Source organism: Oncorhynchus clarkii, chromosome 5 (genome assembly GCF_045791955.1).
Source record: "Oncorhynchus clarkii lewisi isolate Uvic-CL-2024 chromosome 5, UVic_Ocla_1.0, whole genome shotgun sequence".
Taxonomy (NCBI): domain Eukaryota; kingdom Metazoa; phylum Chordata; class Actinopteri; order Salmoniformes; family Salmonidae; genus Oncorhynchus; species Oncorhynchus clarkii.
This window is the reverse complement of record NC_092151.1, coordinates 77,825,940-77,838,958: the sequence shown is the minus strand read 5'-3', so window position 1 is coordinate 77,838,958 and position 13,019 is coordinate 77,825,940. Positions and strand designations below refer to the sequence as shown.

The following is a 13,019-nucleotide window of genomic DNA, read 5'->3' as shown; positions in this document are numbered from 1 at the left end:
CATTTTGCGTAGCTAATTGTGGATGTGTACTTGTGTAGGGTATGAATTGGGTTTTAGAGCAATATCTAAAAAGGGAACAGAGGTGTTTGGTCTCTGATACCAGGGTGCCAGGGACTGACACTCATCTCTTGGCAAGGTTCTCTGGCAACAAATGTGACTGACAGAGCTAGTGGAGGAGGCTACACCAGGTTAAATTAGATTGTTTTCTATCAGTGTATCTGGTTCATATAAACATGTAGTGGATATACCTACATGCACTGTTTTGAAAGGTAAATCCCTCCTTGTCTGTGTGTGTGTGTGTGTGTGTGTGTGTGTGTGTGTGTGGGGGGGGGGGGGGGGGGGGGCAGAGACTTGTTGCTTGGAAACATTCTTGCTCTTTCCACAGAGAAGACAATAGTAAAAGAAAATAAAGCATACATGGCCACTTCATAAATTATAAACATCTGATATTTGTAACAACAAGTGTATCACATAAAATTACAATAAATAAATAATTTAAATGTAATAAATACTTTCCCTAATGTACAATTCGGCGATGATGAGATGCATGGCATCTAACAGGGAAGTTAAGTTTGGACCTAAACAATGGGTGAAGGCCCCATGTTTGTAGATTAAATGCACACCAGATGCTGCAGCTTAATATAACCACAAACCGTACATATACTGAAGGCAGAATAAAGACCAGTTATCATCTGTGTTCACACTTTGCCAGTCCCTAAACATATTTCTGTGAACAACTAGCAAACACAAAATCTCTGTACGTGTTACGGTTGAAGCACATGGTTAAAATGGAATAGAAACCTCTCTCAGTACATGTTTTGGTTAAACTTTAGTAGGCCTACCACTGGTGGTGGGATCTGGGTAGGAAACACAGATTGAGACAATGAATGACATCATGGATATAATAACAATGTATGGATACATCTTTCAATAGACTCTTGATTGTTGATTATTGTCAATACAAACACTTCTTGAAAGATTGATCATAACATTTCTATAATAAACAATAGTTCTCCAGATGATATCTAACTATAAAGAGATTGAGGAGATGTGTCTTTCAGCAAATGTAAAACATAACAGCTTGATCCTGAGAACTAGGCACAATGTACACAATGTACATAGCCTACTACAAACAGATGGACATTTCTTTATGAAATGCTACTGTACAAACTCCAACAGTTGAACAAAAATAATGCTTCACTTTTATTTTCTTAACACCACTTGATATGAATATATGTTTCTCAACACCTACACTGTCGCTTAACCATCAACAATCTAAAGAACACAGAGAGAGGGAGCTACAGTTTATACAATACTTTATAAATACATAAATATACTATAATGCAATATGTGGGATACATTAGTTCGTAAACTTTCCCCTTGTTTTGATATACTGTATCTACAGTACATTATGTCTTATTATCTCTGCTGTATGTCTCCATTTCAAATGGTCAGGTGTGGAGAGGCAGCCAATCAGAATACATTATGTGCATATGGGGTCCACTCAAACTTTCCTTCAACACAGATGCAACAGAGTGGTGTCAATGAAGAGTTCTGTTTGTCCATAAGAAACATAACATAGATAAATTATGCAATATGAGATATTAACAGTATACTATCATGGTACAAAGTATGATAAGCACATTCTGAATAACCGTTGTCAATATGCTCAATTATCTTTGTAATCCAAAAAGTTAAATTGACAGCGGTGAAGTGCCACGTTCAGCGCTGAAAATAAACCATGTGATGAAAGCTGTGTGTCAGGCAGCATGAGGTATGGCTGGGCCATGACTGACCTTGGCCCTGTGATGGCATCCTACAACACACTGTTTATAGACATGTACAGTAAAGAAGTTGGGTCAAGCTACAAACAAGTGCTTCAGATTCTGCTAGACTTTACAGTTAATCTAAGTAGGTAGAGTTGATACCGTTTTGGTATTGTTCTCAAAGCATGCATGAGTTACTAAAGTAAGAGTAGATGTGTGCTTAGTGATAGGAATCAACTGAATGCCATGATGAAACACTTGGAGATGGGAGATGTACTACGGTTGGCTCAAAGCTACCTTGCTATGACCAATCCCTATGTGGATGAGCTGCCATTGAAGAAGGAAACATAAAAATGCATTACATCTCATAGTTATTTTGGTCTTATTGGAGAGCCTTCGAAACCAAAAAATTGAACTTCTTAATATTTCTTCACAAGTATTTGTTCTTCAAACTGTTTGCCCTCTTTACGGTCAGGTGACATGTAACCCAAAATGCTCCTCTTCTGGTTCAGAGTTAAGGTCCAATGGTCCAAGGCTTTTGCTTCACCATCTCCTCTTTTTTGACATAACCAAAGGCACCTTGCTGTCAGCACAGGGAGGGAGACAACCAGTCCTAACCACCCCAGTCCTAACCACCCCAGTCCCTGCCCAGGAACTCCATTCCTCACCAGTCTCCAGAGCCGTGAATCCTGGGCTCTGACCGAGGATGTAACTCCTCTGTTAAACATAGGGATTTGATAGGCTGTATCTCTATCTTGCATCCGTGCTTTCCCTACCCGAGAAGACTGGTTAATCCAAAGTGGATCCACGTCAGGTTGAAACCCAGCCGTTGGGCCAAGGCTTCGGTCCAGGCTCTGATCCACCATTTATGCCCAACACGCCCACAGTGAAGGCATCTTAGCCACTTCCTCTCTTCACCCTGGAGTTTCTTTATGCATGTGTGTTCTGCAGGTAGACTTCCTTTTACTCACTGGCCGTCACCCCACACAGCTACAGTTAGCCGCTGACAGCCACTTGATGGTCTGCCATATAGTCTGGGCATCCATGAAGGAGACAGTCTCGTAGCGGGTGGGCCGGCAGCAGGGGTGGGCGCTCACCTTCCTGCTGGAGATACTCTCGTTCTCCATCAGGGCCTTAAGGGCCAGGTCGTAGTTCTTACGGGAGCTCGAGCACGTCCCCACACAGTACTTAAACAGGATGATCTCATCCGAGTCAAAGCCCAGGCCCAGGTCTCTGACACGCATCTCCTTCTTCTCCATGCGGCAGTCCCGGCTGCTGTTCTTGGGCTTTTTGCTTTTCTTGCGAGAGCCTCTACGGGAGGGTTCGGGGTCTGGGTCAGGGTCTGGAGGTGAGCGTTGCCACCTGCTCGGATAGCCCTCTCCGTCGCCCTCAAGACCTGGGTTCTCTACAGGAGACAGGACACAAGGAGACACATGATGAGACAGACAGAGAGGCTAGGTGAATAAAATGGTGATGCAATGACCTCTCTATATAGCACTTTATGTGTTTGTTTTAATTACTAACCTTTTCCACAACATTCATAGGTACAAAGTGCTTCTTGTGTGAGAACTTAAGGAAATATAAGTCAATGAGAGAGTATGAAATTAGCCCTTTGGATTTTGGTGTAGATGAGTGACATAATACCGAAAGCAAGTAATATCTCTAAACCTGTGAACTCCGCAAGTAGATCCAAAAAATGGTGCCTGGATAAAGCAACCATAATCTGTGAACTTCTCACAGTCTCGCTGGTTGAGGGCCACTGAGTACAGTGTAGGGTAGGTACTGCTGCAGCCTGTTGTGTGTGTCTGTGCTGTAGCTTGAGGTGTGTGTGTGTGTGTGTGTGTGTGTGTGTGTGTGTGTGTGTGTGTGTGTGTGTGTGTGTGTGTTGGTTCTTCTATCCTTGTGGGGACCAAAAATCCCCAAAAGTCCCCACAAGGATAGTAAAACAAGGAACATTTTCCCACATGGTTGACATTTCACACATCCCCATGAGGACAAAGGCTATTTTAAGCTTAGGGGTTAGGTTTAGGGTTGGGGTTACAATTAGGCTTAAGGTAAGGGTTAGTGGTTAGGATTAGGAGTTAGGATAGGTTAGGGTTACAGGTTAAGATGAGGAAAAAATAGGTATTTTTCACGTTCGTTATAAGGATTGGACCAAGGCGCAGCGTGGTATGCGTACATTCTTATTTATTAACTGAATGAACTCTGAACAAACTAACAAAATAACAAAACGAACTGTGAAGCTATACAAACGAGTGCTGACAGGCAACTACACATAGACAAGATCCCACAAACACCAAAGGGAAATGGCTACCTAAATATGATCCCCAATCAGAGACAACGATAAACTGCTGTCTCTGATTGGGAACCATATCAGGCCAACATAGAATTATAAAACCCCCTAGACCTACAAAACCCTAGACAATACAAAACTAGCGTACCCACCCTAATCACACCCTGACCTAACCAAAATATTTTTAAAAACAGGTTCCAGACTGAAACGTCATTGGAGGTTCTGGACTGGGAACTGTCGCCGGAAGCTCTGGACTGGGAACTGTCGCCGGAAGCTCTGGACTGGGAACTGTCGCCAGAAGCTCTGGACTGGGAACTGTCGCCAGAAGCTCTGGACTGGGAACTGTCGCCAGAAGCTCTGGACTGGGAACTGTCGCCAGAAGCTCTGGACTGGGAACTGTCGCCAGAAGCTCTGGACTGGGAACTGTCGCCAGAAGCTCTGGACTGGGAACTGTCGCCAGAAGCTCTGGACTGGCAATGGTCACCGGAAGCTCTGGACTGGGAATGGTCACCGGAAGCTCTGGACTGTGGAGTCGCACTGGAGGTCTGATGCGTGGTGCCGGCACTGGTGGTACCGGGCTGGTGACACGCACCTCAGGGCGAGTGCGGAGAGGAGGCACAGGACGTACTGGACTGTGAATTCGCACTGGAGACCTGATGCGTGGGACCGGTACAGGTGGCACCGGACTGATGACACGCACCTCAGGGCGAGTGCGGAGAGGAGGCACAGGACTTACTGGACTGTGGAGGAGGTGTACTGGAGACCAGGAGCGCTGAGCCGGCACCATCTGTCCTGGCTGGATGCCCATTCTAGCCCGGCAAATGCGAGGAGCTGGAATAGAGCGCACCGGGCTATGAATGCGAACTGGAGACACCGTGCGCATCACTGCGTAACACGGTGTCTGACCAGTCACACGCTCCCCACGGTAAGCATAAGGAGTTGGCTCAGGTCTCCAACCTGACTCAGCCAATCTCCCCGTGTGCCCCCCCCAAAAAAATTGGGGTTGCCTCTCGTGCTTGCCTCATTTGTATAACTCCTCGTAACGTTGCCGTTCCGCTTTCGCTGCCTCAATTTCTTCCTAAGGACGGCGATACTCCCCCGCCTGCGTCCAGGGTCCTGCTCCATCCAGGATCTCTTCCCAGGTCCATTCCTCCTGAACACGCTGCTTGGTCCTTTGTTGGTGGGATCTTCTGTCACGTTCGTTATAAGGATCAGACCAAGGCGCAGCGTGGTATGCGTACATTCTTATTTATTAACTGAATGAACACTGAACAAACTAACAAAACGAACCGTGAAGCTATACAAACAAGTGCTGACAGGCAACTACACATAGACAAGATCCCACAAACACCACAGGGAAATGGCTACCTAAATATGATCTCCAATCAGAGACAACGATAAACAGCTGTCTGATTGGGAACCATATCAGGCCAACATAGAACTACAAAAAACCCTAGACCTACAAAACCCTAGACAATACGAAAACCCTAGACAATACAAAACTAGCGTACCCACCCGTCACATCCTGACCTAAACAAAATATAAAGAAAACAGAGATCTTTCAGGTCAGGGCGTGACAGTATTTGAATGGAAATACAGTTTAGGTCCTCTCCAGGATAGAAGAACATAACATGTGTGTGTGTACATGTGTGCACATGAATAGTCTAGTGGGGGAGCTAGAACAGAGCATGTGTGGTTAAATTAAAAGCAGATAGGGCTGGTGTTGAAACCGGGAGTGGAATTCCTCCTGTTATCAGCTGAATGGTGCAAAGTGTACTGTAACAATGTAGGGTGATTACCACCGGAGGAGAGGAGGGAGAGTAGGAGCGGCTGGCTGGTCTCCAACAGGAGAAGTAATGTTGCTCTGTGTGAGTTATTAGTTATTAGTTATTTCAAAGGGAGATTTACCTTCCATAAACTTACTGAAGCCCATCAGTATGTATGATGCATGAACACATTGAAGGTTTTTACTTCATAGGCGTAACACAGCACCGGCATTAGAGCGGTTTTAACATTCTTCTGACCTGAGAATGGTTATGCACTGCACAGTTTAAGTTTTGTAGGTCTACTCCGAGTCCTTAATGCGCTCATATGTCTTGGGTAATGGGTTTTCTGGGGAGAACGTTTTATTTCAGTGTATGAGCTGATGCATAGAGAATTACAATAACACAAGTCAGGTCATGTAGTGTTGTTTACGAAAATGAAAAATTTGAATTTGAATAAAAATGTTCCTCCGGCAAAACAAGAACAAGGGAGCTGGTAGTCTAGCCATGTTAAAACACGCCACAAGGGTTTTAAATAATTTCATACAATTATAGAAATATTCCACAAGCTTTAGGGAACCACTTCCGACACTGTTGCTTCAAAGACTCTCTAAAAATCGGCTTTACAAGTGATTTCGCATGTCTGTGTTTTTTTTTGGGGGGGGGAGAATGTGTATACAAAGAGTCAATAAAGAAGCACGCACAATATAAACCAAAGATATGTACTCATATACAATATCCTGATACTATCTTGCCCTCTGACACCTGTGTATTCTTGACAGAGTTCAAGTTTTATTGTCACATGTTCACAAGTACATTGAAATGTTTACAGTACCAGTCACAAGTTTGCACAAACCTACTCATTCCAGGGTTTTCTTTATTTTACTATTTTCTACATTGTAGAATTGTGAAGACATCAAAACTATGAAATAACACACATGGAATCATGTAGTAACCAAAAAAGTGTTAAACAAATAAAATAATAAAAAATTATATTTCAGATTCATCAAAGTAGCCACCCTTTGCCTTGATGACAGCTTTGCACACTCTTGGTCTTGCTGAAGTTGAGGGTGAGGTTGTTGTCCTAGCACCACACTTCCAAGTCTCATCACTGCTGGTGATCAGGCCGACCACTATCGCGTCATCAGCAAACTTAATGATGGAGTTGGAGTAGTGTGTGGCCACGCAGTCATGGGTGACCAAGGAGTACAAGAGGGGACTAAGCACACACCCCTGAGAGACCCCAGTGTTGATGGTCAGCGTGGAGGAGATGTTGTTGCTTACTCTTACCACCTGGGGTCAGCCTGTCAGGAAGTCCAGGATCCAGTGGAGTGTAATTGAAATAGGGTAGTCTGGATTCGTTCGGGCGGTGTGCAAATTGGAGTGGGTTCAAGGTGTCTGGGATGATGGTATTGATGTGTGCCATGACCAGCCTTTCGAAGCACTTCATTATTAGAGATGTGAGTGCTACTGGGCGGTAATCATTGTGGCAGGAGACCTTAAGAGTTTTTGGGAACAGGAATAATGGTAGTCAGCTTGAAGCATGTGAGTGTTACAGACCGGGACAAGGAGATGGTTGAAAATGTCAGTGAAGATGCCTGCCAGCTGGTTTGCACATGCCTCGAGGACACATCCTGGAATACTGTCTGGCCCTGCGGCCTTACGAGTGTTGACCCGCTTAAAAACCTTACTCACGTCAGCCTTGGCGAGAGAGATCGCCCAGTCCTCCGGATTAGCGGGGGCCCTCACGCAGGGCTCTGTGTTGTTTTTGTCGAAGCGTGCATAAAAAGCATCGAGTTCGTCTGGTAGAAAGCATAGTTGGGCAGATCACAGCTAGGCGCTTCCTTTGTAGTCCGTAATGTACTGTAGCCCCTGCCACATGCGCCAAGCATCGGAGCTGGTATAATAGGATTCCACCTTGTTCCAATATGGTCCTTTTGCTTGTTTGATGTCTCTGCAGAGGTCGTAGTGGAATTTGCTGTACGCGTTTGTGTCCTCAGCCGTAGCCTCAGTGTTGGCTGCGATAGCCCTGTGATTGGTATGTGTGGATGGAGATCCATCCACACAGACCCAGGACATTACATGTACAGCAACCTGCTGCATTGAAAACTACCAGAAGTTCTAGTAGCCATAAGGGAGTGATGGACTGCCTCCCAAAGGGCACCCTATTCCCTATGTAGTGCACTACTTTTTACCAGGGCCCATAGGGATTCCTACAGGGCTCTGGTTACAAGTATTGCACTATACAGGGAATTGGGTGCCATATGGGACACAGACATTCTCTTGTTTTATGGCCATTGCCTTTCAAGGCATTAGCTTCAGATGTATTAATTGTTGTCCTCAGAGAGACAGCTTGACAGCTCTAAAACTGACTTGATTATGGTTACAGTACACAGAATGATGTAGAATAGGATAAAGAATGTGCCTCTCCATCTAATAAAAACTCTAGACAGAGATTAACATGCAGGGCTGGGTATGTACTGTTAGATGGCTCCCACACAGCAATCAGAGACCTTGATATACAGTAATGTTACATGCTTTCCCATGGTGCACTGGGGGGTCCTCTGCTCCAGATAATTTGGCTGCATCCCAAATAACACCCTTTCCCTACTGTAGTGCACGCTTTTTGACCAGGGCCCATTGCCTTTTTATGTGATGTGGTTTGTGTGACAGCATCCAGTATTTGACCCCTGTCTGAGGTCGTGGAGTGTTCTGAGGAAGTACTAACCGAAAAGACTAGGCCAGGAGGCCTGGCCATGGCCACCCCTCTTCTCTTCCAGCTCGTGGACCTCTGGGTAGTGGTCTGGGAGCCAGGTCCCAGCGGTGGTGGTCCTCTCCTGGGCTCGGTGCTGCTCAGTGTGGGCCTCCTTTGGGTCCTCCTCAGAGAACACCCCCTCTATCAGGGTCAGCAGAGAGGCTACCACCCACAGCATCATCTGGGAAGGGGAGGGAGAGAGTACATTTCACTACAACATTAGAATTACTACACCCATTACAACACATTCATCCACAGACAGTGCAAATCAAGTCTAGTATTTTTAAACATTGAATACTATAAATTCTCAGCAACAAAAGAGTGATCAAATTAAGATCCTACATCTGTAATATTACACCCATTACAACACATTCATCCACAGCATTAAGAGGAGCAGGGATACAGTATATACTGCATCATTAGAACTACTACTCCCATTACAACACATTCACCCACAGCATCATATATAGGACAGACAAGGTTACAAGGCACTACAGAACTTACTGCAGTTACTAGAGCCATTTCAAAATATTCAACAAACTGACTGATTGAAGTTCAACAAAGGCAGAGAAATATAGAAATGACACATACATGATGTTGAATAAATAAACATTGTAAAATAATCAACATAGAGCAGACAAATTAAATATAGCATAAATAAACATACAAACATAAACACAGAATCATTCTGTAAACATAACAACAGAGATAAAACAGTGGCTGCAAAATATAAAACCTGTGAGCCATACCGACCACAGCTGGTGATAATGTAATGTCACCACAAGCAAAACAACTCACAGCAAGGCCAACACTCAGTCTAACATTTTTGAGAAAGAGATACATTGTATATGGATTTATCTGGCTTGTAAGTCACAGAAGGCATGTTTATCTCTATGACAGCAGGCAACAACCACAACAAAGTTGCTTCGCTGGTTACCAAACACATCTCTCCTGTCATCATTTTGTTGTTTTGTTCTTGACTCCTTGTATGCACAGCAATAATTGGCTCTTGGGAATGAATACCACTTATTGAATTGAGTTGGTTACAGAATACAACGCCGTGGTGGGTGGTGGCCCCTGCCCTGTCAAGGCATGCCCTGCCTGTTGTCCATTTGCATTTGATTTGGTCGTTGTATGTTACATAATCCCTGTGAGGTTGTGGGACTCCAAGCTGTTGTAGGTAAGGTGATCCGGATGCCTATCCTTACTGTCCCATCACCATCAAGCCCCCAGCCTCTAGCACATAGCCGCCAGCCGCCTAGTCTGACATGGAGACACTCCCTCCCTGGTCAGGCCTCACTAACCAGGCCTAGGGCCCACTGGAACAGCCCTGGATTCAAATACTATTTGAAATTATTTTGAATACTTCAGCTGTACTTGATTGAGCTTACCTGGATTCAAATACTATTTGAAATTATTTTGAATACTTCAGCTGTACTTGATTGAGCTTACCTGTTGCAATGGAACCAATTGTAAAGTCATAAAAGTGAAAACCTTGCCCACTTTGCACTCCAGGTAGGCTAACCAACAGCTCAAAAATATTTAAAATAGTATTTGCTGGACAGTCCACTGACAGGCCTGTGGGTCGGCTGTGGCCAACACCTACCTCTTTAATTACTTAATTGACAGCCGACACCCCTCCAGGGCCCAGCGAGGATAATGTTTCAAAGGCACTTATAAAATGAGTTTCTCTGGAGGCAGCAGCTGTATGTCTGTCAGGCCAGTACAAAGGCCCAGATCAGATTGGCTGTGTAGTGGAAACTGGCAAGGCTGAAACATATACCACTACAGACTACACTACGTTTAAATCAAATCAAATTTAATTTGTCACATGCGCCGAATACAACAGGTGTCAGTAGACCTTACAGTGAAATGCTTGCTTACAAGCCCTTCCCCAACAATGCAGTTTTAAGAAAATACAAACATTTAAAAGTAAAAGATAAGAATAACAAATAATTAAAGAGCAGCAATAAGCGGTAGTCCGGTTAGCCATTTGATTAGCTGTTCAGGCGTCTTATGGCTTGGGGGTAGAAGCTGTTTAGAAGCCTCTTGGACCTAGACTTGGCGGTCCGGTACCGCTTGCCGTGCGGTAGCAGAGAGAACAGTCTATGACTAGGGTAGCTGGAGTCTGACAACAAAACAGGCTGTCAGGAAGCAAGCAAACCCTCTGCCCGCTTTTCATTATTTCATTGACAAGGTTTTAGACATGTTAATGGCTGTTGAGATTTTAAGGTGATGTGTTGCTGTTTGTTTGTTGTTATTGTTGTTATAATGGTACACTCACCTTCCAGTTCCTCAGGTGATATTTGGCAGTTGACACTTCCTGCCTCTTCCACATTTTTCCATCTGTAAAAATTAAATATTGTCTGTTGAACAATCACTACATTATGTTTTTTGGATAATGCATTTCCGTTACCCCCCTTCACATGCCTACTTTCACACTTCACAGGTTAGTTTTCCTTTGTAGTTTTATACTTTGTCAGTTATTTAATACATATTTTTTGTTACTCCTTAACTGCCAATATATGGACTCCCTTGCCTGTCACCATCTAAGAGACAGGATATGACACTATTGAAGAAAGGAGCACATGGTCTTGAGATCATTCATGATCACATAAATTTGGTCTTTAACTTGTCATGGTCTCAACTCAATGGGTCTGGATCTTGGGACCAATGTCATGGTATAAATCTTTGTCTTGGTCATGGATATTATGTTAGTCTTTGAAATACAAACCATAGGCAACCAAATTTGAAGAAGACAAAGCTCTCTGATGATTGGCTGATCACACCCCAACCCATAGGAATCCCCACCCAGTTGACTACTTTTAAATGGCGGAAGCCCTCGATGGCAATGTCTATACCAAAATTAGCTATTTACATCTAGAGTCCTCTGTTTATCTCTATAATTGACACTTGACACTGAAATGTGTAGGATATACCCATGCTAAGGACTATTAAACTATTAGTCCTAGTCAACGCTGTTCTGAAACCACGCTTCAAGATTGTTTTGATCACGTGGACTGGGACATGTTCCGGGTAGCCTCAGAGAATAATATTGACGTATACGCTGATTCAGTGAGTGAGTTTATAAGGAAGTGCCAACTGTACCAACTGTGACTATTAAAACCTACCCTAACCAGAAACAGTGGATAGATGGTGGCATTCGCACAAAACTGAAAGCGCGAACAACAGCATTTAACCTTGGAAAGGTGACTAGGAATATGGCCAAATACAAACAGTGTAGTGACTCCCTTCGCAAGGCAATCAAACAAGCGAAATGTCAGTATAGAGACAAAGTAAAGTAGAGTCGCAATTCAACGGCTCAGACACTAGATGTATGTGGCAGGGTCTACAGACAATCAGGGACTACAAAAGGAAAACCAGCCACGTCATGGACACCGACGTCTTGCTTTCAGACAAACTTAACACCTTCTTTGACCGTTTGGAGGATAATACAGTGCCACCGTCGCAGCCCGCTACCAAGGTCTGTGGGCTCTCGTTCTCCATGGGCGACGTGAGTAAGACATTTAAACGTGTTCTCCTTCGCAAGGCTGCCGGCCCAGAAGGCATCCTTAGCCGCGTCCTCAGAGCAGACCAGCTGGCTGGAGTGTTTACGGACAAATTCAATTGCTCCCTATCCTGCTGTCCCCATATGTTTCATGACGTCCACCATTGTTCCTGTATCCAAGAAAGCAAAGGTAACTGAACTAAATGACTATCACCCTGTAGCACTCACTTCTGTCATGATGAAGTGCTTTGAGAGACTAGTCAAGGATCATATCACCTCCACTTTACTTGTCACCCTAGACCCACTTCAATTTGCTTACCACTCTAATATGTTCATTGACTATAGCTCAGCATTCAACACCATAGTACCCTTCAAGCTCATCATAAAGCTTCAGGCCCTGGGTCTCAACCCCGCCCTGTACAATTAGGTCCTGGACTTCCTGACAGGCCGCCCCCAGATAGTGAAGGTAGGAAACAACACCTCCACTTCGCTGATCCTTAAGGATGTATGCTCAGCCCCCTCCTGTACTCCTTGTTCACCCATGACTGCATGGCCATGCATGTATCCAACTAAACAACGCAACAGTAGTGAGGCTTGATTACCAACAATGACGAGACAGCCTACAGGGAGGAGGTGAGGGCACTCGGAGTGTGGTGTCAGGAAAACAACCTCTCACTCAACATCAACAAAACAAAGGAGATGATCGTGGACTTCAGGAAAGAGCAGAGGGAGCACCCCCCTATGCGGTTTGCACATCGCATCACCGGGGGCAATCTACCTGCCCCCCAGGACACCTACAGCACCCGATGTCACAGGAAGGCCAAAAAGATCAAAGACAACAACCACCCGAGCCACTGCCTGTTCACCCCGCTACCAACCAGAAGGCGAGGTCAGTACAGGTGCAACAAAGCTGGGACCAAGAGACTGAAAAACA

At 44.6% G+C, this 13,019-nt stretch overlaps 1 protein-coding gene across 1 annotated transcript; it reads right to left on the bottom strand.

The window, feature by feature from the left end:
• Nucleotides 1-2,313: 2,313 nt before the first annotated feature.
• On the bottom strand, nt 2,314-10,915 carry LOC139409762 (neurturin). Its single transcript, XM_071155143.1, has 3 exons — nt 10,862-10,915; nt 8,551-8,758; nt 2,314-3,171 (listed from the first exon to the last, which is right to left on the bottom strand). Exons 1-3 carry the CDS (start codon nt 10,913-10,915, stop codon nt 2,744-2,746), a joined length of 690 nt encoding a protein of 229 aa, XP_071011244.1. The 3' UTR covers nt 2,314-2,743.
• Between the last annotated feature and the right edge of the window lie 2,104 nt (nt 10,916-13,019).

What these genes read in the sequence shown, in the direction of transcription:
- LOC139409762 (XM_071155143.1), bottom strand. Translation starts at nt 10,915, where the DNA reads ATGTGGAAGAGGCAGGAAGTGTCAACTGCCAAATATCACCTGAGGAAC. An exon ending in ATCACCTGAGGAACTGGAAG is followed by an intron (nt 8,759 to 10,861) that starts GTGAGTGTACCA and finishes TCCCCTTCCCAG; the next exon opens with ATGATGCTGTGGGTGGTAGC. An exon ending in CTCCTGGCCTAGTCTTTTCG is followed by an intron (nt 3,172 to 8,550) that starts GTTAGTACTTCC and finishes TGTCTCCTGTAG; the next exon opens with AGAACCCAGGTCTTGAGGGC.